The following is a 25231-nucleotide window of genomic DNA, read 5'->3' as shown; positions in this document are numbered from 1 at the left end:
ATAATGAAAATAACATGAAACATGAAAATGAACACAGTTTATGATTGACCTGAACAATTAACTGAATCATGACACAGTTTCTGACCAATGATTTGAAAAGCAGAAAAAACAATAACAATTGATTCATCACATTTAATATCAACGTTAATGTACCTCAAATTGTCTATTCAACTGGTAAATTTAAAAATGTATGTTTTAACACTTTCATTCAACTTTAATATTCCACTTAATCATGTGTTTATTTGAAAATTGACCAACAATTGAAGTAAAACTGACCAAACAAACAAACCAAAAATGAACGCTCAAGGTGATAATTTAGTGACCTTTAAATGATCCATAATAAGCCATAATAAGCAATATCCGTTTGGGTTTTGGGTTAAACCAGATAAACAAAGATTAGTGACTCTGGTTAAGGATTAAACATCCTCAACCAGATTCGTGTAAACCTTTACAGACCTTCAATCAGTTTCAAGTAAATAACAATTATTTAGTCATCACTTTCGCAATTATTAAACCAAACGATGATGATGATGATCGATAAACAAGAATGATCAGTTGATCATATCGCGTTTTCACTTTGGTTCACCATTAATCTTATTGTGTTTCATCTTACAATAATTGTTAATATACATCTGATTGTTCATGGATTGGTATTGATGGGCTTTGACTTTCAACCAATTAGAGGTGAGACCATTTTTAGAGAGAGACAAAAGCTAGCCTAAAGGGAGTCAACCTAGCTGACTAATCGTTCAAATGATGAGATTTGTTTTTATAACCAACAACGGAAATTTTGAAGACCTTTACTCACCACCAGATCTTTCAATAAGCTTGTACATTTCCAACCCAATAACCAATGTTTCATTTGTCTTTCACCATCCAACAACCTTCTTCTTCTTCTTATTAAATTAGTAACTTATTGTCAACTTTTTACCTTGTGATCAACAATCCATATTAGTTTGATTTTTTTGTCATCAACAAACAGTGAGTGGGTCTTTCATTTGTTTATTATCAATTAAATTTTGCTTGTTTGAGACATTTATATTGTTCTGTCAGCCTGGCAACAATCATTTATCCTTAATTCCGTTTGAAAAAACAGTGCTAAACATTTTCTTCTCTTTAGCTTCAAGGTTTCTCTACTTTGCTGGCTTTCCTTATTTTTGCTTGCCTTCAATTTTCTCTCTTTTTCACTTTCATTTTGGCTTCTTTTTTCGCTCTGTGATTCCTCTTCCTTTACTTTCACTTTTTGTCTCTGTTCCTGTCATTTCTAAAGAACGACATTTATGTTCGTGAATTTGGAAGGTCGATCAGGATGAAGGGATAAGAAGGACCGAGTTTTTCGCTATACCGACCAGTTAATATAATTCTGTTCAACCATAAGGATTATATTCACCATCAGAGTGTCAATTTCAACCATTTTTACACTTTGTTGTCTTTTTTAACAAGTTTAAACCATTAATCAACAGTCATAAATTTATATTTATTTTATGAGAAACGGTTTCAAGATATATTTTTTATTTTTGTTTTTCTCTCTTAGTGACACATTGTACTGAACCCATCATGACCAGTGGTGTTAATATTTTGCTACCAACTGAAACTGTTGGATCCAAGTGGACTAATTCATCAATCAATCCTAAATCACTACAATCATGGTTTTCACCAAGTCAATGGGACCAAAAAGCCTGGGTTGAATGGCATCAACAAAATTGGTCCATTTGCTTTTGGTTTGCTACTTTTTATGTGCTTGCTGTTCGCTTGGGTTTAATATACATGAATAATCGTAAACCCTACGATCTTCGTTATCCATTGGCCATTTGGAGTGGTTTACTTGGAGCTTTTTCAATTGCTGGTTCATATTACATGGTTCCAGAGATAATATCAACCCTTTATAAGGATGGTTTCCATAGTGCTGCCTGTGATAACTCATATAAATCAGATAAAAATGTACTCTTTTGGTCCTGGTTGTTTGTTTGGTCCAAAGTCTTTGAATTTGGTGACACTGCATTCATCATTCTTCGTAAACAAAAACTTTCCTTCCTCCATTGGTATCACCATGCAATGACTGTAATCTGTGTATTCACTTACTTCCCAGGAATGGTGGCGATCAACAGATGGACTGGTTCCATGAACTTTTTCGTTCACTCTCTCATGTACTCTTATTACGCGCTGAGAGCAATGCGAGTTCGCATCCCTAAACCAATTGCAGTTTCAATCACAACTTTACAAATTGCCCAAATGATGATTGGATTTTATGTTGCCTCGTATGCGCTCGTAATGAAAATGTCAGATCAACCATGTAAAATTACTCCTGGAGAAAGTTTATTCAGTTTCTCCATTTATTTCAGCTACTTCATTCTCTTCTGCAATTTCTTCATCCAAAGTTATTTCAAGAAACCATCGCCATCATCATCTCGAACCAAAAAGGATTAAAACAAAAGACAAATTTAAATTAAGCTCAACTAAAGACAAATTTTACGATGATTAAGCATGTATGATATGATTCGTACCGACTCAAAGTAGTAAATCAATCTTCTAACCTATCAATGAATCGGTACAAATCATTGCAATCCACGCAAAAATATTGAAATATGTAAACAAAAATTTGATTACAATTTCGATGAATAAAATATTAAGCCAAATCCATGGTTATTGATTTACTAAAGACAACAAGACAAGGAAAAAGAAAAGAGTTGTAAAGTTGATTGATTAACACTGTCCATGTTTAATTAAATAAACTGCTTCAAGGAAATAAGGTAATGAATTTCGTGAAACATTTTGATCGATCCCATGAGGTTGTTGTTGCTGCCAAATGATTGGAATAAAAAAATACAGTGAAAGAAGGAAAAACGGAGAAGAAAAAAAAATTTCAATCTTCTCATAAGTAAATTTAATCTGGTCTGAGTTACAATTGAAGCCAGGGGTAAACAGTAATAATGGTAATAATCAAGTTGAAAGAAGCTTAATGATGATTAGTGGGACGAGTTGGTGAAGATGAGGATGAAGATACTGGTAAATACAGAAGTAGCAAATACCTGAAAAAATAATGAAAAGATGAGAATCAATTTTATTAGCCTTTAGAGATATATATTGGTTGAAAATAAGTAATCAAAATAAAAGTGAAACTGTTGAGACAAATGATGCCGATGATAATAATGGCAAGAAAAATGTTCATCAAAACTAAGTGTAATAATGCCATTGATAATGACAATTAATGTAATGATGGAAAACAATTGAGATGATGTTTTCATCTCAACTCACCAATTTTGAAACCCTTTTCAAGTTCAACCCCAGTTGTACCCATGAGAACCATTTCAAGCTGATAAACATGATTGACCTTTATAAATGAAACTTTGATATTGACCAAAAGAGAAAGGTAAAATTAAATGCAAAATTTGGGTAATATCAAGTTTCCTCAATTTCTGGTTGCAAGCCATTTACCTAACAAAATAATACAATTTACTGGAGCAACAATCATTGCAGTAATTTGTTTAACTGCTGTGAGTTACCCAGAGCAAGAAGATGATGAAGATACAAGATGAAGATGAAGAAGAAGATGTTAAATGAAATCTCTTGAGAAGCAAATATCAGATCAACTCTGTTAACCCATCAAAATTAATTATATTAGTTGAGGAAAGTGAAAAAATGGTTACTTTTATGTTAACCTGGAAAAGGTAACAATCAAAAAGGTTTTTCTGGTTTACTCTTATTTTCACCGTCAAATGATGACCAGCAAAAACATGTTTCATAATATATTATTTGATAAAAGGTAAAGTGAACATAACTGTGTTGTTAAACGTAATTTGTTGATTCACTTTCCATTCAGACATTGCAACCTGAAATTAAAGATGAATCCTGAATGGTTCAACAACTGGTTGCCATTTTATGAGTAGAGAATCGGTTAAAGTCTCTCTGTTGATTCAGTGTTAATAAAGCTCAAAATGGTAACTTTGATCAAGTCAAGTTTCATGTCAAATTAGTTTCCCATTCAACCCAATTTGATCAAGTCAATTTGATTCAACATCATATCTTGATTTTGTCAGAATGCAATCAACACATTAAACATTGATCACAGAATCACACTTTTAGTAATCAATTTCTCGGTTTCCCCCCAAAACAGCCAAACCAAAAGTAAAGGATTTTACATTCAAAAGAATGTGCTTGGCTGTCTTATTTTACGAAATTTAAACTGATTAGTGTTGTCTTATTTAAGCCTATTATATTTGGCCGTTTTGAATTTGGCTATTTTGACCCTTTGGCTATTTTGCATTTGGTTGTTTTGGCTTGGCTATTTTGAGTGTCGCCCTTGAAAATAGATCTTAAAGCTATTCCCACAAAATTTCATTTTCAGATGTTTGACTAAAGACAAACATTTTACTCATTTCTGGTTTTCTGGTTAATTCACTGGACTTCAGTTGACCTTTGATTGTGTTTAGAAAATTGTTGAATCGTCTTTTGAATTGAAATTTTCATGATTACCTTTTCCATTGATCATTTTGACACTTTGCATTTGAAATTTGTTCACACTTTAACGTTAATTTGCTCATTGATCACCATCAACTCAATCGATTTGCAGTCTCTTGAGCCAATAAATGGAAATGAGAAGAAATCCATTTCAACATTTTCTTTTTGTTTGTTTTTTTCTCAAGAAAAACAAATGATTGAAGATTCTTTTTTTTTGCCTTCATCAGGTGAAACAATCAGGTAATTGTGTGGTGAAAAGAGATGGAAAAATGTTCACGTATTTTGTCTTTATTTTTACTGGGAAAAGATGAACAGAGGAAAGATGGTGAGAGAAGATGAAAAATGATGATGAGATTGAAACGCGACAAAAATATGAAAAGAAATGAAAACAGAGAAATATTGTGTTTAATAATGCTTTTGACATCATTAACAATTTATAATACAAACTGAAACATTTTGAATGATATCAAGTTACACTTTAAATTTTCATGGTTTACTTGAGATTTCATTTGAAATACTTTTAACAATTTGCCTTTTCCTTCATCATCATTGGATATTCTGAAAACGTTCACCAATAAGATGAAACCCAAATTTGCAAATCGTAATGTTTCTAAACTGTTAAAGTTAACGATTCCGTTTTCCTCAACATCTTATTTTGTTAAGCCGTTAATCACACATAAATTGCATTGAAATTAAATGTTTCACAGGAACCATAATTTTACATTTCACACTCCCTAATTGAACAAGATTACATTGAGAAGCAAAAGTTGTCCAAATTTTTCACTCAAACTTGAACGATTTCAACTTGCCATCCAATATTTGCATTGAAGAGCAGTTTTCGAGGAAAAGTTCAAAGGAAAGTTCTGAGCAAAATAATTTGCAAAGTAAATCTAAAATAAAAATTGTAAAGAAAATTTGAGTTGAGCAAATTTTTCGAATCAAGTTTCGTGTTGAATATTTTCTGATCTTTTATCCTTTGATAACTCACCTCGATATGACTGTCAAAGCAGAGTATCCAATGAAAGATGTCGATAAGCTTATGGCCTTGTCAGCCTACAAGAGACGTAAATTGAGCTTAAAAATGAAACAATTAACGATAGAAGCTTCTGATCCCACTTTGTAGATGATCCAAGAATCGTGAACTTGTCCAAAGTCAACAAGAATGGAAGCAAAAGCCGAAATTTATCTTAAGTTATGAATCGTTTTTCATCTTAAAACAAATGCCTTCAACTGGAAAAGGAATAAATTATTGAGTTTGAAGCATAAATGTTGAAGAGCTGAAAATTTGTCTCAAAAGTATTGCATTGAAAAGTTGCGATTTGATCAAATGTTATGTTACTTTGCATCTTTATCTTCATTCTTGAATTACCTTTTCCATTGTAATATAAATAAACTCCTTTTTTGTGGTAAATTATTAAAGCATAATTTATGGATTTTTGCCTGACTCAATGAATAACACTCAATCATTGTTAATATTAGGCCAACCAGAAGCTTTTCCCATCATCATCATTTTTCTCTCTTCCTCATCTGTTTCATTTTTTCTTCCTTTGTTTCTTTCATGGTAATTGATTTTTCCCTTCTCAGTTCACTTAATACTTACTTGTTTATCAACAATAAAGTTCACCTTTTCCCCAAAAACCAGGTAACCTTTTGTTTGGTTTATGTTTTTTTTCACGAAAGAAACTGATTTAATCAAATTATAAATGTCTACCTTAATCTTATTTAAGCCAAATCATCATCAAAATGAGATTCTCTATTTACCTTCTTCTTCTTCCTCCAACACCATGAAGATGATAATGATAATAAAAACAGAAGAACAGCAATTTTTCCCTAAAATATTGCCTTCGATTTTAATGGCCAATGAAACTGTTCAAAGTGAAGCAAATGGTTCAAAAGCAACTGAACATTCAAAAGCAGAAATCAATTAATTTCAGTGAATTTCAATATCGAATAGAAAAAATTGTCTTTTCTCCAAAAGAAAACAAAACTCGAAATGCTTTTACTTTCATTATCTCATCTTTTGTCAAATGGTCGACTCAAAGCTTCTTACACTTATGGCACTTAATCCATAAACTGTGCTCATCACGTACGAAAAGAGTCCATTTTTATGCTCATCTTTTATCATTGTCCAATCTTGTCCTCTTTTCATTCAGCTATTATCATCATCTTAAGCCCAATCCTTTGCTCAACATACAATACCAACAGAAAAGTGCATGTTTATTGTACAATCTTATTAAATCCCTTTTCCTTCATTTTATTCCTTCCATGATTATCATTGTTTAACATGAAATTATTATGAAACAAGAGCAAGATTATTGTTTATCCTGGAATCACTTGCCTATTATCAAATGATCACAAAATGTTTGGGATTATCTGATGAAATGAAACTTCTATATTTTTGGGACAAACAAACCTTCTTCAAACGCGATAATTGGTTCATTGGTTAACTCACAGTTTGCCTAAATGCTTGAGAAAAAATTATCTCAACATGAACACATGAATAAATTTTTAGCTTTAAAACAAAGAATGTCAAATTGCAATACAATCAATCATTCATCGGTTTTTTTTATTCTCCTGAACTCAATCCTTATCCATGTGTTTTAGCTCGTGCAACTCCCAGTTTAACACTCCAAGTAATTCTTGATAGAACACCTTGAGAATGAAAATTCAAGCCTGAAATTTCCAAAAACAAGAAACAATCTGAATTCTTGCAACAAGGTGAAGTGTTCAGGATCGAAACCCTTTTAGATAAAGGCTTTTTAGTCGAAGCAGTTTAGAAAAGTAAAAACAGATAAAAGGAAAAATCTCAATTTCTCATTTTCGAGTCTCTAGGCTCAACCTGAAATCATGAAATTAACGCAAATTCAATATCGTAATTTTATCAATAAAAGTTCATTTTTTTCAAAAATCAAGTTTCAATTTTTTATGCAAAGTTATTAACAAAATATTTGTCTCAACGAGAACTCTTGAGTTGATTATTTGTTTACAATTTTCAATTGATGCAACTTTCCGAATCTATTTAATGAAGTTTAAGCAAAATAAGGAAATATTTAGAAACATTTGAATAGAACTGGACAGTTCTTGAATCGAATATCGAAAAAATGGAACAAAAAAATTTCTCAAGAATAGAATGGAAAATGATTGAAATATTTGCATACCTGATCAGTGGATCCAGTTCATTCCAATGAACACCATGAAAAAAATATTCAAAATAAATTCTGAGTTGATTGAAGTAAACCTGGAAAAGATGAAAAGAAGCGTTTTAAATTGATTCCAATTGAGTTGGGGTGAAAGATGATTAGATGGAAATGGCGATAAATCTGATAAATCTAAGAATCTCCTGACTTTCAATTGAGACATTTTGACATGAAAAACGGACAGTTGAGTAAAAGGTAGAGTAAAAGAATCAAAGAAGATGCGAATGATGGAATTTTAATGCCTTCTGATGAATCTAAGCCTTCTAAGCTGTTCATGAAAGGTTATCAAGAATCTGTGAAAGAATAAGATGAAAGGAAGAAGAAAAAAAGTACAAGAAACATGAATGTTACCTTTGAATATGAACAATGCTATTGATTGTTGGAAACGTGATAAATGAACTGTTGAAAAGATTTAATATTCATTTTCTTAGTTCAACATTTTTCTCATATTTGATCCGCAAAAGATTGTTACTATAATTTAATTTATCATTCAAGTTTCCCATTCATTCAACTAAATGATGGTTAAACAAAAAAGCGCAGATCGCTTTATTATATTAATAATAATGGTAATCATAATAATTGAGCAAAGTTAACATATTCCATTATATTCTGAATGTTCATTTTTTTCTCTTCTTTTTTCCTCTCTCTATTATTATGAATATCATCAACTCTTTAACTTTATTTTTAACATAATTTAATCATAACATGAGATAGTGAATGAATAAATTGTTGACAGCAAAATTGTCTGGGAATGAATTTTCAATCTAATGATAAGTCTCTATTTTACTCTTGTTTTCACATGAAAAATGAGTTAACATGGCAAGTCTCTTCAGGGATCAGGAATAGACTTGCACTGAGCTTAGACTTTCAATATCTTCAATTATAATCAACAGTATTAATCAACTTGATTTTTTCTGCTTTACTTTAAAACAAAAGATTTTTTTTTCTCGTTTTTTTCGCTTTTGTGTGTTGACAGTTAATCTTTGTAATGTTCATTTGAAACATGAATTAATTAGTCAAAATTAGATTCAGTTTAGTCGATGGTGGTGATAATGTATACTTTGGGTCAAGTGGGTTGACCAGGGAAGTGATTGAAAACAATCACAGTTAATTTATTAATGCATTTAACCAATTTGTTTGCTTTTGTTTCTCTTGCTTTACATCATCAAATATTAATGACTTGCCTTATGTTTTCCCATTGATTAATAGTGAATCAACTTTAACCTGAAAAGGTCTAATAATGATTAAATGAATATATTTGGATGATTTACATTCAATCGACAAGAGAAACTTTACCTTATAAACTCATTTTCTGGTTCATTCACGACTTTGTCAAGAAAGAGATTGATTAAGAATCTAATTTTGATATTTTCACTTTCAATTGCATCGATTCAAATTCTTCATCAGAACATGACTGAATCACTTTGTTCATAATTGCAGCTCAAGCAAATGCTTAAAGATTGAAGCGTTGAAATGAAAATAAATCAGCAACTAAAGTCTTCATTTTATGAATATTGAGATTTTAAGATTTTATCCAACGATGGAAACAGAAATTTTGGAAAACTCTGTAACTTCTCAGTTTAATGCAACTGAATTTTGAGTTGATCTGATTGAGTTTTCTGTGTAATTCGAATGGAAAATGGAAGAAGAATTTCCATGTTTGTTTTTGCATGAAAATGTATACATCGATACTTGATCGAGACAATTGTTTTTCTGTCTTAACTCAATTTCGTTTCTCAATCAACCCGATTCTGTAAATCACATCATTTTTAAACTGTAATCTTTACTTTTGGTAAAACATGAAACTTTGCCAATCAGATGGACATCAAGCTTTAGATTGACAAAAATTGCAAAACAAAAGTCTCATTTCGTTATCCATTAAACAAATCTACATTTTGTTTCACCTTTTTGATGATCAAAGAGTCTGAATCATTTTCATTTGAAAGGCAAAAAACGATAAAAGTAGAGAAAAGGTTCAGTTAAACTGACACTTTGCCTTTTTAAGCATCAAATCAAATGCACATTTCATGTTCAGATAATCAGCGAAGATGAAGAAAGAGCAATTTTACGCTTCTCTCAATATTGGCGTCTCTTTATCATCATCAACTTACCCTTAAGGGTATTAACAAATTTTCAACAAAACTTGTTTGCTTTATGATTGATTGAAAATCTTTCAATGAATAAGACGAAGGTAAAGTTGAACCAAAAAAAATGAACATAAATGAAAATAATCTGTAATCATTATTCAATATGTGAAGTGGCGTCAAAGTTAATCAATGAAATGTGAAAATGCAATTTCCATCAATAATAATTACTTAATGGAAACAGTGATTTACCGATGAAAACATTTTTTACTCTCAACCTGACAAAAGTAATAGAGTAATGATCAATGAAATTAGCTTCGTTTGTTTCATTGTTGTTCATCAATTGAACTGATTAATTGAAATATTACATGAAATAAAATGTTAGCCTTGAGATATTTTCTTAACTTTATATTGACCTTGTATCCTTTAGGCTAACAAATTAACTGTCACAATCTAATAATGATTACAACATTTGATTAAATGGTTTAAATTAAATAAAACTTTAGATTGAAAATAAATGAAAAAAACTACTTTTCCTTCAAAGTCACTTTGGCTACTTATTCACTTATTAAATGGGTTATCACAAAGAGCTTCCCAGTTTTCACTCCCAGCTTGGATAAAACTCGGTTTCGCTCAATTCTCAAGGAATTTTCAAGTTCTTTTAGTTGAAGCAAAATTTTGTTGGATGTTGAACCTTTTCAACTGTTCGATTGAAGAGAAATCTTTCAACGAACTTTGAAAGGTAAATTTAAATGCATTTTCATGTTTTGAAACTTATAATGCATTTATGATAATCTTGATTCCCAGTTTGGTTAGAATTGGAGTTTTCTGGTTTCATTGAATTTGGTGATTAAATGTTTTGACATTGATTATTAATTGATTGAACTTTATTCAACTTTCAATTTGATTATTTTGACTGAATAATTGAATTTCCATTTGAAAGCGACTCAGTTGGATGTTAACATTTTCCTGTTTCGAGTTCATATTTCCGCTTCATTTGAACCTTTTCTTCAGAACAGTTTTACCATTCAATTGATTATCTTTGTTAATCTTTTTCTCTTTCAACCCTTTTCTGTTTTCCATGTTATCATTTACCAAGTCAATGGATATTCATGGTCTTACAGGATTGAATGGAGCGCAAATTGTTTGATTAAACTAAAACTTTCCCGAGAGACAGCAAAGAGTATCAGATGAACAGGGAAGGAACAAGAAAATGTTTTTCTTTTAGTGTCAACAAATTGGAAAACAAAACAACAGAGAATTATTATCTTCTTATCATTTCATGAGGAAACAAAAAGTCGCAACTTTTCAGTGTATCATGATTATCATGGGAACAGACAAAAAAAGAGTAAAAGTTTATACTTTTTATCATACAGGAGAAGAAGCAAAAGTTGATCGTTTGTTTGCTTTTTTGTTTAATCATATTTTCTCATAAAATTATCAAATTATTGTGTTAACATGATAAAAGTTATTAAAATTTCTTTACCAATTTGTTTCCATTCCAACAGGGGAATCAAAAGCTTGATTATCTTTTCAGAGGTAAACAGCTATTCGAGATTCACTGAGTTTACCCTAAATTCATGATTCGAGTTAATTTCTTTTCACATTTTCCACCCAGAATATCAACTCTTTATTCACAATAAAATAACTTCATGAATGTTTTAGTTTTAGTTTTCGAAAATCCAAATTCTCGAAAATCTCGAAACTCTAACTTTGGAATTGAAGAGTTGAAAGATTTTGAATGGATCCTGGAAATTGTTTTGTGTATTCAATATTATGTTAAGTTTGTTGTTTAAATTGGATAACCAATTGAGTCAAGAAAATGGAGAAAATTGTTTCTGAAAATATTTATTTACTCTTATGTTGTTTCATTATTGAATGGACAACAGAGTAAAATGAAAAGGCCAAATAAATGAACTGTTTTTTGTCTCTTGTAGATGAAAGGTTGATGAGAAGGAAGACGAGGAAGAAGATGAAAATGGCCTCGAATTGACTTTCAGTTGAAATGAAAGATTATTTGATCAATTCTGTTGGTAAACAGTGCAATGAAAGTTTGGCAAAGAGGAAGAAAGAAAGCAAATAGAAGAAGAAGAAGAAAAAATGTAAAGGACAAATGAGGAGAAGATAAATCAATCTGAAGAAGAAGAAGATGTTTGATTACCCGGCGGGTATTCAACAGTATCACAGGAAATCAGAGGCAGACAATAATGAAACCTGATGAAACAAGCTGTTGCTTTACCGAGTATCACCTTCAATCACAATTTGCAGTTTGACAATTTCAACCTTCCCTTTAACCCTTGAGCTAAATTGCACGTTTCACGATAAACTGACAAATTGTTCACCTCCAAGAACAAATTGTACCTTTACAGTGATCAATGTTAACATTCAAACCAAACCAATTGTTAATCAACTTATTAAAACTTTGGAAATCACAAGAAAAGACGAAAATCTTTTCACTTTACATCTTCAAGTCGACTTCTGGTTTCATCAATGATAATGTTTCACCTTTTTTCCAGGAAAACATTTCTTTTTTTTGAAAATTCAATTACAAAAATTGCAGTTGACTTTACCTGAAAAGTGTTTTCACTTTTTTTCTGCTTCTTTTTGCTTCACTTATTAAATGGATTTTACGAGTTTCAACTCAATCCACTATTATTCATATTCACCTAAACATTTATATCCAGCATTATATTTATACCAATGAACACATTGATATCATCATTTTCATTCCATAATCTCTTGAGAGTGATCACTCCAACCTGTCAATAAGATGAGTAACAAACCTGACAACTTTTTTTATTCATCTTCCTCTTCACCATCTTCTTTCGATCTCTTTTTATTCTCTTCACAGTTTTCATTTCTCACAGGAATTCTCACAGTTCCCGAATATCATCATTTTTATCATCAAAACTAGTCGAGAAAGTAACATTAATGATAAGAATGAAAAAAACTGAGTAAATTCTGAGCCAATTATCTGTAGCAAAAATAATCGCTTTACATTCATTATTTGGAAAAGCTTAAGCGCTTTACTCGTACTTTTTCCTCTTCTTTTGTTGAACAAAATGTTTTTTCATGAAAAAATAAGTTCTTCATCCTCAATTCAAGATTAACATGGCTTTTGTCTTTACTCATCATCATCATCAAAACACGGACAATTAATTTTGGAATATAAATTTTTGTGCAGAAAATAACTTTACCTTTGCAATTAATAAATCAATGGAATGAGTGATTATATGCACTTAAGGAAATAATTTGAAAACTTCATAAGTCGAAATATTAATCACTTAATTGTTCGAATAAAGTTGTGCTTTTAAGACTGAATTTCCTTTTAATTTGATAGTTCTCATGAGATTGTTTTGCATTATTAATGGAAAAAATTGATTCTTTAAACGCTTTTTCACTTATTTTAACCATATTTTTGGACAAGATTTCAATCCAAATTGTTTAATTTTGAATGAATTTTGTAAGAGTAACGTTCAGGTAAATAAACGACGAAATGTTCATTTGCTCTTAGAATGCTTTTAAGTGAAAAGAGTCTGAAGGAGACACTTTGAAAGTTACTTTTGATTTTAAAATGAGTTGGAAATGCTTTTTATTCGAGTTCCATTAAGCTCATAATATCATCAATTAGTTATTGAATGCAAAACTTAATGCTATGTGCTAGTGATATGCAATGTCGGTATTGACTCGAAGTAACACGATAATGTTTTGTAGAAACTCTTTAATTAATATTCTGAGGAAAAATAAGTTTAGTGAATGTGACTTGCAGTGCGCTAATAATTGCCCATCAGCTTTATATTGATGCGAGTTTCTTGCAACTTTAAAGATTTTGTTATAATATTGATGACTTTGCAGAGTTTACATTTACCTTTGCATTTCAGGAAAACTCTCAGGAAAAGGAGAAAAGATTATGAAATATTCAAATGTTTACGGATGCATGATAAATGTGAATGAAAAATTGAAAATATCATGGTTTAACCTTCTAAATGGAAAGGTATCTGTTTGAAAGCGAAAAGCGCTTAAAGAAAGAAAAAGAAATGAAACTCGAAACGTGACTTTAGGACTCTTTGTTTGCAATGATAACAAAACATTAACAATGTAATATTCATGAATTTATAAAATGAATAAATATTTTATGCTTAAGACTGAATCAAAAGTAAAAAATAACAAAAAGTAACTTTATTCAAAAGTTAAGTAAAAGTGACAAAAAAGGTCAATTTTTTGACAATTTTCAACTGAGTTTCAACGCTTTCATTACTTTCCATTGCACATTCAAGTGCTACATGAACATTGAAATGCAAAAGTCTTTTGCTTCATCAACTTAATTATTTAGAAGTTGAAGTTCGAGTTTGGCTAGAAATGAATTGTAATCTAATAATTTGCAGTTGAATTGAATCTTTCTTTTGATGTAGTTTTAATGGGCGTAAAATGAAATCTTTTAATGAATTACTTTGATGGATTGCAATTTGAAATCTGATCTTCTTTATGGAATGTTCATTCAAAGACAATTCCAAGTTTCACATTTCGCTCATGGAAAGTATTCTGTGTAACTTGGTAATGTTCACCCATTATTATCAAGTCAACCTGTCGAATAGTAACTTGAAGGATCTAAAGTTGACACAAGACTTAATCATTAGACGATCAACTCTTTTAGCTCTAAAAGTCTCAAGTTAAAGTGAAAAACCATCATTTATGCCTTTATGAGTTGACATCATTTGTGGCTCAAACCAATTGTGCTACTTATTGAATACTTTTGATCAAATTGCACGAGATTTATGAACTAATTAATGATAAACTTAAGCAAAATAATAGCCTTTTGATGGAATAACCATTCTATTAAAACGATTTCCAAACAATTAACCTTAAAATTTATTGCCAAGCAATCAATTGATCTCAATAGACGAAAACTTCAAAAAGAGCTTCATAAAACATCTTTGCTGAAGGATTGCTAACCTTTTCCCGATCAAAAGTGTTCAAAAGTATTTAAAGCAATTAATACTTAAACTTTGCAGTTCAGAATCGACATGAAAACTGATTCGATTGCAAGTATTTCTTTGATCATTCACGCAAGTTGCTAAATCCATTTGTATCATCTTTGCTTATTTTACGCTTATTTTGCTAAATTGCTATGATCTAAGTTGCGGATGAACAGGCTTTTTGAAAGATTCATTTCACCACAAAGAATATCTTAGAACTTGATCTTTCACGTTCTTTTTCGATGGCAGTCTCTAAAGTTTTGGGTTTTTGGGTTACGATGAAAACGCTTCGTTTTATGTTCGTTCGTTTTGAGCTTCTTGCGTGATTGAATAAGGAAACGATTTTTAAATAACTGAAATGACGAAACAACACTAACTAGAGGAAACTATTGAAACTGTTTAAGGTTAATCATCTTTCACGGAGTGATATTTATCTTTGGATTGCAGTTTTGCAACTAAAGTTAAAAACAATTAACTTACCACATTTGATGGCTTCTATTGATGAATGGACTGATTCATATCTCGATTCAAACTGTGAGGCAGCAAAAGAATTGAAAGGAAGAAGCAAAGTTGGTTTTACATTAATAATAATATTTTAATAGAAAAATTGAACTGAATGAAAATTTGGGTAAAAGAGAATTAAATTTATGACATTTTCTTTTTTCATCATCTTTGATTATGATGGAGTTTTGTTTAGTTGAAATGATTATTGCTGGTTGAAAGATGAAAGATGAAAATGTTTTGTTGAGATAAATGAACATTCAGTTGAAAGGAAAGTTGGAAAAGGAGAAAAGAAATGATCCTGGAAACCTCATTAACCATGAAAAACTACTTACAGAGTATCAGCTGAATAAGTTTTGAATGGTTCAAGTGGCAATGAACTCTATTCATCAATGTTATCAATGTTTAAACGATAACATATGAAGGTAAAAAGGCAACTTGCTTCTTCTCAAGAGACACTCGGTTGGACATGATAAGAAGGGAATATCATGAAAATTGTGATTCTTTCAACAACAAGATCAGATGGAAAACCTGGTGATTCCAATTGAGTTAATCCATAATGAATTGTAAAGAGAAGAAAGTTTATCATTTTATCTCTTCCAATTGTCAGTCCGAATCACAATAATAGCCACTCAGAATTTAATTTTAATATCGAAACTCTTTTATGATTCAACTAAAAATAAGATGAAAACTGAATCCACCAACAACTTCATTTCAACCTGCAAAGTTGAATGCAAATTTTCCTTAAACATGAGCAGAAAATTTTCTTGAGATTCGATTGAAAATTTCTCTGCAAAAAGAATTCAAAAACAGAAGAAAAGCTGAAATTGGAAAATCCATAGGAATAGCTTTTTCCAGCTGAAGTCTGATCAAAGATTTGTGCAAAATTCATTATTCGAAATGAGTTTCAATCGATTCTTATAATTGTTCAAGTTTTACACTTAAATTGATTAACTGAAAGAACGCAAAGAGCGTCTTTTGATTTACGAAGTTTTCCTTGGAATTTAATTTGTCATTTAATTTGACTTGTTTAATTGGGTAAACCAACAACTCTTCAGATGAATTTATCCTGAATTAGATGAACAATACAGATGTAATAACCAGAATCTTTGATTTGGAAAAGAAGAAAGAAAAAGAAGAGGAAAAAAAATTGTAAATTAATCTTCTTTTTCATGCTATTATTACTTGCTTATGTACCATTAACCAATTAGTATAATTAGGTGAGTCAATTGAAAGTTTGCTCCATTTGTTGGACTGAAAAGGGTTCGAAGGAAGAAGAAGAATGTTGGAAGATGAGGAAAAAGAGGAAAAAAGGTGAGTTAATTACTCTTGTTGGCATCTTTGGGTGTATTCAAAGTCACCCAAAAACGAGGTCGAAAACAAAACAAGTGAAAATATGTAATTATCATCTCAATTTAATTAAATCATCAAAATAAACTGATAACCAAAAAACAAAACAAACATGAGTTTTAACCATTAATCAAGGTAAGACACTTTTCAACCTTCCATTAGAATCGCTAATTGTATTAACATTTTACACTTTTTGTTTGAACAATTAGATTGGAAAGAAGAAGAAGAAGAAAAAGTTGAAAAACTAATTTATTTTCCTAATCACCATTTAAATGGTTAAAACTCGTTACTTTTTCTGTTTCGAGGATCAACATTTCTCTACAATTTCCTCATGAGAATTGTCATGAATCAGGTGAACAGGTTATTAATGAATATAAATTGGTTCAATCTGTTTTCTGCCACAATAATTAGTTGGACTTGGAAGAAGAAAAAAAGCTAAAAATTCCAACTTCTTTTTGTCATCAGTGAAACAGGAAAGGAAAAAGATGAAAATTGTGATGGAAAAAAAACTTCTGATTAGAATCATGATGATCAAGATGAACTGCACTTGGAACAATAAATGTTGATGTTCTGGTGAATACAAATTTCACCATCAATGAACTGTTTCACCGTCAGTCAAGAGAGAGAAAAGTTATTTCAAAGATTTTTCTTGTTCGTTCAATTTTGTGCTTTATTTGTTCAGCTTTTTTCAGTGTAAAGGGTGACTTGAATCTGGAATGAGTAAATCATGAGTTAAATATGAGCAAAGGAATTGAAATTTATAGAGAAAACTCAAAATTGTTCATTTCTTTTGGGATGGAAATGCATGGAAGCAAAAAAAGATGTTATGATAACGATAAAATATCATCAGGCTGGGAGTGAAAAATATTACAATCCAAGTCATTAGAAAATTTTTCAATTTTTTGGCTCTTCTTTTCCATTCTTTTTACGTTTTCTCAATTGACCTTTTTTTACTTGATTAACATTTTCTGTTTCCTTCAATTCAATGAACACTATTTGATTAACAATTTGTTCAACAGTAGTTAGCATTGTTATTATCGCTATTATTACGTTTTGTGAATCATTATTATGCATGAGATAACAAAAGAAAAAGTCTTTTCTTTTCTTGTGTTCATTCGCTTCTCTCTTTTTGTTCAGTTGTCATGTAATTTTCAACTTGTTTTGCTTGCATGTTGAAAAGAGTAAACATGAAAATGAATTTCATTTGGCGTTCCATCAAAACATTTTCACAACTTTTCATTGGAATGTTGAGAAATTATTTACAATTATTTTGCATGAAAAGACAAATTAATCAACTCATTTTTTTGGAACTCAGTTCAATGGAAACGCTTTTTCTGTGTGTTCTGTGCTTCTCCTTTACTTTGGAAACCATTTTTCATCGTGATTCCAATTCTTATTATCATAATCATCATTGATGTTTAGTTGTAAATTAGCATGAGTTGATTTTCTGTTCACTCTAATTGACGTGAATAATTAGGCTAACAACATTTACATTACATTCAATTAAACATTTCCATGGAAAGAATTATTAATCAGATATTTACCATTCACCAATGAATCTGGAATTTAGATAATGTTTCTCGTGATTAAACTCTGCTCGAATAATGAAATCATTTCAGTTCGTTTTATCTTTCAATTTTTACCTTTCTGTGACATTCTTTGTCATTAAAAAGGTTAACAACTCCACTTAATTTGAGTTAATTAAATCATCACCCAAATCAGTATTTAGGTTAAACAAATCTTTTGACTTGTCGATCATTTCCAGCATTGCCCTTCAAAGGAGTTTTGTCATTCTTAAGATGCAACCCTTCACAACATCAACCCTAAGGTCGAGGTTAACCCTAGTTCATTGTAGCATAAAGCAATGGGATATGAAGATGAATGAAAAAAGATTTGATGCAAACTCCAAGTAAACGACTGAGGCTAATCAGCTTGGAGGTTTCCATTCGAACTCATTTGATGAAGAAAAAGTCGCGGATACTATTACCAGACTCAATCTTCTTAATCGACAAATCATTGAATAGACCATTTCTAATCAAATCACAGAAAAGTTTCATGAAACTGTAACATTTATATTCTGAAGATTGCATGTTTGCTGCTATTTTCATCGTTATCAGAAATTATTATGTACTTGATTGAGCTACCTAATGGTCGAGATTGCACGAGTGTTTTGGGTGTTGAATTGAAACTTGGCGATACAAGATGTTGGTCGATATTTGCTATTTACTCTTGGAATTATTCCCTTGATCAAGGTTCGAACCCTTAACCTGAGTGATTGTCACCTTACTATTGTGTGGTTTAATGCATTTGGGTTTGCCAATTGTTTTTATTCAATCGGCTTTGATTCAATTTGAATCATTACTTGAGGTTGATCCGTAAATGAAAAGGGAAAACATTTTTGTCAACTTGTTGCTATTCAGTTGAATACCTTTCAATGCGGATGAATTTGTACTCAATTGGAATCACATTTGATTCCATTTGAATATGGTAATTCTGTGTAAGATGAACATCAATGGGCTTGACTCTTATTCCATCCAACAGATTGAAAAAGTAAATATTATTCATTAGCCTTAATGGAAATGCAAGTCGATAGTTTCCCTGCAAATCCAACTTTCCATTGATTGGAAAACATTCAACAATTTTCCTCCTCCATCACCTTATTGACCCTGCTATTGAGCTTACCATGATTATCATACCAAACAGGAGAAGAGAAGCAGCCAAAAAAACAGGGAATCGAAAGGTAAAAAAACATGGATCATGTTTTTCATGGCTTTTAACGAGTAAAGACTTGAGGTTAAAGGAAAAGGAAATAAATAATGGATCAAGAATAGGAAAAGAAAGTGAATGTAAAGGTAAAAAACATGTTGAAGAGTAGCAATGGATGAACATTGGAAATGCAGAAAAAGAGGAAAAAAGTTAATCAAATTAAGTAAATTAGATTTGACTGTGAACATTTACTTTCAACCTTTTCTTGTTCAACTTTTCAATCAACTTTCCTATCATCATTATCATCATTTTCTTGTTTCCTTTCATTCCATTTGTTTGTCCAATTTTGCCTCTTCGAACGTTGTAACCATTTCTTTTTACAACATTTCAAGTGTTTCATTTCTCTTCGCTTTAAATGGAGTTGACCCACAATATTATATTACAAGGTAATTGATTTCATGTAAGGTTAACTCACAATCATGATATTACTTTGATTTTCATCTGAACAAGAGATTGAACTGAAAAATTTTGTTCCAAATCGTAAATGAACAAAAAAGTATAATTGATTGTCTTGGAAATGGTTAAACAATCTCGACTCTTTTTGACAAGAGCAAATGATGTCAACTTGCAGTGTTTTACCTTTTGTATTTACTTTTTGTTTCGCTTCTAATGAACAGTAATAATGAGTTTAATTGTCAACTTTAATGAACTTGAATTTGGTCTGTTTAAACGGTAATAACCAGCAATGGGAATTGTAATTAATTAACATTACTGTCTGGACACTGTTAATGGTAACAAATGGTTGTGACTATCATGTTTAGTCAACGGCGCAAAGTCATTTTCAATTTGATTATTTTCACTCTTTTCAACTCAATTAACAGTTGAAACCTTTTATTGCATTTGATTCACAAAATGTTGCTTCCCTTTGTACATTAACCTCATTAACCTAAATTGTTGATGAATTAATTTTGATTATAAATCTTTTCGTTTTCAAAATTATTGTTCAATGTAAAATGATTTTGAGAGTAAATTGAAAAAAGGTAAACTTGACTGAAATCGAGTTGAGTGATTAAAGGATTAAATGACTATTCAACTGAATATGAATATATTGAAGTTGTCATGATTGATAAAAATTGTTGGATCAGTTAAATTAATTTAATGTTTGTTAAACATTTAATTAGAGGGAATGAGGATGCAAATTCCCTGAAGGAAACATCTGAAGATGAAATACAAAAGAGTTCTGGTGGAGACTTGAATAGTGAAAGGTTTAGATGATGATAATGAACAAGATGAAGTTATCATTTCCTCTGAGAAATTGACTCCATCAACTCGACTATTAAACTTAACCTTCATCAGATTAATTAAGAAAAGCAAACTTGCAATTCAACTCTCAGTAAACTTGGAATGAGCGAGGAAACATAACCACCAACTTCAAGAGAATCTCAAATCACATGGTAAAGCCATAAAATCTCAAATAGAACTCGACATAAAACTAGAAATAACGTCGATAAAAACACCAAGTTCTCAATTGAACTCCCAGTAAACTGAGTAAAATTCTGCATAAAATTCCAGACTCTAGATTAAGTCACTCAAGACTTGGCATAAAACTCCCAGCAAATTTGAAATAAATGTTAATATAAATCCCAGTAGGAACATTGATAGCAGCTACAGAACTCAGCAAAATCTAAATTTCGAAAAATTCTCAAAGTTCGAACAGAATTTGCTAAATAAGAAAATTCTGAATTCGAATTTTGATGTTGAATTTTCGATAATTTGAATAATTTTATATAAAATTCTGTCATTTCGTAATATTGATTAGAATATTTTCTGATAAGTTCTGATAAATTGAATAAAACTTGGCAATGATTCCCAAGCAAAACTCCCAGTAAACTGATAATCAACTTTTATTCTGAAATATAAGTGAATATAAGTTAGTCTTGGAATTATTTCCATTTTTCTGTTGCAACTTGTGGTTTCAAAGAGAATTCCATCATTTTGGAATTCCGTAATTTGAGGATTATGAATCGATAAAAAATCGTTTCTTGACATTGGATGGTTTAAGAGTAAATCACTTGTTACTCCAACACTTGAACAATTGTTATCAAATTCTTAGATTACCTTTGCAATTCCCAATCATCTTTATCATTCTCATCATTCCCTGTGAAACAATACTACTAATAATAATCTTGATCGTTATCTTGAGCAATGAGAAGAGAAGATACAAGATGGTTGAGAGATATTTTCACATGTTATTCTTGTTCATATTCATCATCTTTTTGTATCCTTTGCCTTCCCTTGGCCATAAAAGATTGTATCTCAAGATTTACCTTCATCATCCATTGTTTGTTCAAGAAGATGAAAATGGCGAAAAAAAAGATTCTCATCATTTTTCCGCTTTCAACCTTTTCATCTACTCTTGTTAACATCTTCACCTACTCATCTCTATTTCCCATGAATAAAAGTTTATCTTCATGTCTCTTTATTTACCCAGAAATAGTTGAATGAAAAGAAGAAAGCAAACAGAAGAAGAAGAAGAAGCGAAAAAATAAACTTATTTGTATCATGCAATACTCATGTAAATCACAGTTTTTTATATTTTACTGAACCATAAACTATCGAAACTAAACTCAACAGATAACTCTTTTCATGGTTAATGTATTCAAGATTATCATGATAAAAGTTACTCACCATTGAATCCATATTTACTGTTGAAGATTCATCAGGTTGTCTGGATCCGGAAAACAGATTGAAACAATTAACAGAACATTTAATTTGCTCAGATATCAACAGATAGCGGCGATGAAACAAAAGAAGAGAGAAGAAAAAAGTTGATCCAAAGAAGAAGGAAAAGGAAATGAAGAACAGGTTGAGTTGAAGAGTGAGAATGAACGATTGATTCAGTTTACCATTCAGTTTATGAAAACTGGTTGCTATAGTTGCATGAGAATCAAAGGGAGTAAAGGTATTGAGATGGATGGAGAGCGCATGGAATTTCGAGTTTCACAAGAAAAGATGAAAAAGGTGAGTGAAGATGGCGGATGATAATTGAGGGGAAAACATTATCATAATAAATTTGCCTTCTAATGAGCGTGTTTATAATTAATCCATAACTGATAATGAAACTTGAATCATCATTATTTCACATGTATAATGAGCTTATCACTCATCAGTTATCATCATATTAATAGGTTGATATTGAGGCTGCAAATTGACTCATGTTTACTGTGATTGATGAAACTTTTATCCAAAATAAACATATTATTCTTATAGGATCAACATGAAAATAACAAGTTGATAATTCCTTGTCTTCAAATGTTCTGTTTTCTTCCCCAATCAAATATTGATGACATTTACCGAGTTACTTTAGTTGAGAAGAAAAGTTTTCCCTGTTATTTTTGTTCCACTTTTCTCTTCACCTTAGTTTCGAATGAAATTGAAAAATATCACATTTCTGTTTACAGATCTTTTCAGATGATGATCAAGGTAAGAAACTCGACAGAAGACGAAATTGTCTCAAAATTGATTTTCTCCTTCTCACAGATTCTAGAAGTAATTGTTTCAGATAATCACAGTGAACCTTGAAGGGTAGAAATCTTAACTTAGTTTAATCATTCAATGATTTCGATTCTTGATTCAATTCTCTTAATTCATATCTTTTATAAGATTTAATTTCATTTCAAATTCATTTAAATTCAGTTCATTGCTAAAACAATATTTATTCAGCTCTTGTATTTATCCTCAATTGTTAAAGCCTGAAAAAGGTTAATCTCAAACTCGCCAATCCGTTCCTAAATCACCTTAATTCCTTGTAAAATTTGACCACAATCTTGGTTAAATTCAGGTTAACTTAAAGTTGAATTTTAAGTGACAAAAAGTAAGAGATTAGAAAATCCCTTTCTTTTTCTGGTTAATTTTCAACTGTACATCACCTCAACTTTTAATCCTCAATGCATTGTAAAAGGTAAAGTTATCTCTCAAGAGATATGTCTCAACATCAGTAATGGGTAAAAAGGCTGCTAGCCTTAACAATACTAAATTAAGATAAGATATCTTAACCAAAACCAGTAATGAACCCTTAACCAGACAATTGTCGAAAGACAATCACTTTACTTTCTTCATTTATTCCCTCCAAAAATTATCCTTTGTTTCAACGAGGTTATAAAAACCCAATTTTTTCATTCTTTAACTTCACTTCAATTTTATTGTAGTCAAACCTCAGTTAATTTCATTCTCCATTGAAAACCTTAAATTTATGTTCAACTTAACTCTTCATTTCTTAAGAAATATTCAATTAATAAAATCAGTAAAACTCATTTCTCAAGTGTTCAGACCTTTGCTTATAAAAGCCTTAAATTTGGCTATTCAAGTATTTCCAATACCTCTAAGTATTTCAGTGAATTGTGTTTCATCTCTTGTGAGATATACGGAACTCGCAATAGAGTTTGAATTTGGTACATAGCTTAAGAAAGCGATCTTAGATGCGAGCTAAAAACTTGTAGTGAAAGCAAGTTCAGCAGTCTTCCTCAGATTACTACCATAACAAACCTTTCACTTGGCGACTCTGGCAGGATCGCTAAGTTCTGTGCCTGTTCTGACTCATTTGTGTGTTTCTTTAAGGGCGTAGATACACCCCTTGTGTTTAATTTAACCTTTCGAAGGTTATCCTTGTGTTGCCTTCACCCTTAGAATATCGGACTCGCCGTGCCTTTTATTAAGATTAGTGCCTGATTCTCAGTTCTCAAGAACTCTCTTCAATTTCAAATTCAACTCAGATCTTCCATGATCTCTTCTTTTCAACAAATTCCATTCATTATCAGGATCACCAAATCTCTTCAAAGCAATTCTTATTGCTCTTTCCAGGTAAAATTAAACCAAGTCTTTGCATGATTATTCCTCTAAGAATATTCAACTTCACACAATTCAACTTCGATTCTTCCAAGAATTTCAAATTAACTTTCAATTACAATTAACTCTGAACTCTGAACAATTCCAACTTTAAAACTTTCAACACATTTCAACTCAATTCCTCAAAGAATATTTCCGATTCCATTTCATCTTTAAACTTAACTTCAGTTCATTTCAAAATTCAATTCAACAACTAAAACTCCAGTTCTCTGAACTCTTCAATAATTTCAATTCAACTTTAAACTCTGAACTTCATCAACCTATTCAACTTTACCTACGCATTCAACCATCACTCAAGTGATATCATCCTATTCAACTCATTCACTATGGCAGTTCAAAGAAGAAGAAGATTCAATGTAGCCGCAGATGAACCAATCATCTACGAAATGAACCTTGAAACAATGAAGCAAACTCTCGCTGGTTGGAATGTCCTTGTTCCTATTCCCTGTCTTGCTCGACGAAGGTTCTTCGATTGCATAAAAACGCACTTATTATCTGTTGGTGAAACATTAACTGATGATGACATCGAATGTCTTCCTACCGCTACCGTTACCCAATTCGCCGTTCCCGATTGGATGACTCAATGCAGACATAATGGAATCACTGAAGACGAGATAAAGACCATAATACGAACATTAGGTCGAGATCGTGAGGCTATGTTACGCATAACTTATGCGGATATTTGTTCAATCCCTATCCCTCTTGAATCTCAGAGAAAACTCTTAGAGATATTGAACACCTTAGGTGCTCATATCGATCCTCTAGCTAACCAGAATAATCAACAACCTCCTCCACTTTTTCATCCTTCACCTTCCTCTACTCATAGTGAACCTCAAGTAAATCCTCAATTCCTACTGAATGCTCTTTCAAATCTCAAACCTGATCCTCAAGTAATTGAATTTAAAAAAGGCGAAGATGTTTTCGACTTTATCACCAATACCAAACAACGACTCGCTCAAGAGAACGTTGATGATAGTACTCGATTACGTTGTTTCAAAAAATCATTAGCACATGAGCTTTTAGCCGTAGCAAATACGCTAGACTCTAACATCAC

General features: G+C 31.0%; 1 protein-coding gene and 1 long non-coding RNA gene across 4 annotated transcripts; one reads left to right on the top strand and one right to left on the bottom strand.

Moving 5' to 3' along the window:
* The first annotated feature begins 487 nt into the window (after window positions 1–487).
* On the top strand, window positions 488–2636 carry LOC107371763 (very long chain fatty acid elongase 6). 3 transcript variants are annotated; one of them, XM_015939919.3, is made up of 2 exons: window positions 488–684; window positions 1535–2636. In XM_015939919.3, the coding sequence occupies exons 1-2, from the start codon at window positions 657–659 to the stop codon at window positions 2425–2427; spliced, it is 921 nt and encodes a 306-aa protein (XP_015795405.1). In that variant the 5' UTR covers window positions 488–656; the 3' UTR covers window positions 2428–2636. The 3 variants fall into 3 exon arrangements, with proteins under 3 accessions (XP_015795405.1, XP_015795406.1, XP_089124038.1); XM_015939920.3 differs by lacking the exon at window positions 488–684 and adding an exon at window positions 868–981; XM_089267912.1 differs by lacking the exon at window positions 488–684 and adding an exon at window positions 868–985.
* A 225-nt stretch (window positions 2637–2861) lies between these two features.
* LOC107371764 (uncharacterized) lies at window positions 2862–22225 on the bottom strand. The gene is made up of 4 exons (XR_001570867.3): window positions 21961–22225; window positions 15196–15247; window positions 7617–7696; window positions 2862–3029 (listed from the first exon to the last, which is right to left on the bottom strand). It is a non-coding gene; the product is annotated as an uncharacterized LOC107371764 (long non-coding RNA).
* Between the last annotated feature and the right edge of the window lie 3006 nt (window positions 22226–25231).

This window comes from Tetranychus urticae, chromosome 2 (assembly GCF_039701765.1).
Source record: "Tetranychus urticae isolate SD_2017Ah chromosome 2, NJAU_TeUrti_SD_1.0, whole genome shotgun sequence".
NCBI classification, from domain to species: Eukaryota; Metazoa; Arthropoda; class Arachnida; order Trombidiformes; family Tetranychidae; genus Tetranychus; species Tetranychus urticae.
The sequence above is the reverse complement of the archived record's forward strand: the minus strand, read 5'-3'. Positions and strand labels throughout refer to the sequence as shown.

Bases quoted from the DNA above. Each gene is read 5' to 3' on its own strand.
- LOC107371763 (XM_015939919.3), top strand. From the start codon at position 657: ATGGGCTTTGACTTTCAACCAATTAGAG. The intron at 685-1,534 runs GTGAGACCATTT...TTTCTCTCTTAG, and splicing joins TGACTTTCAACCAATTAGAG to TGACACATTGTACTGAACCC.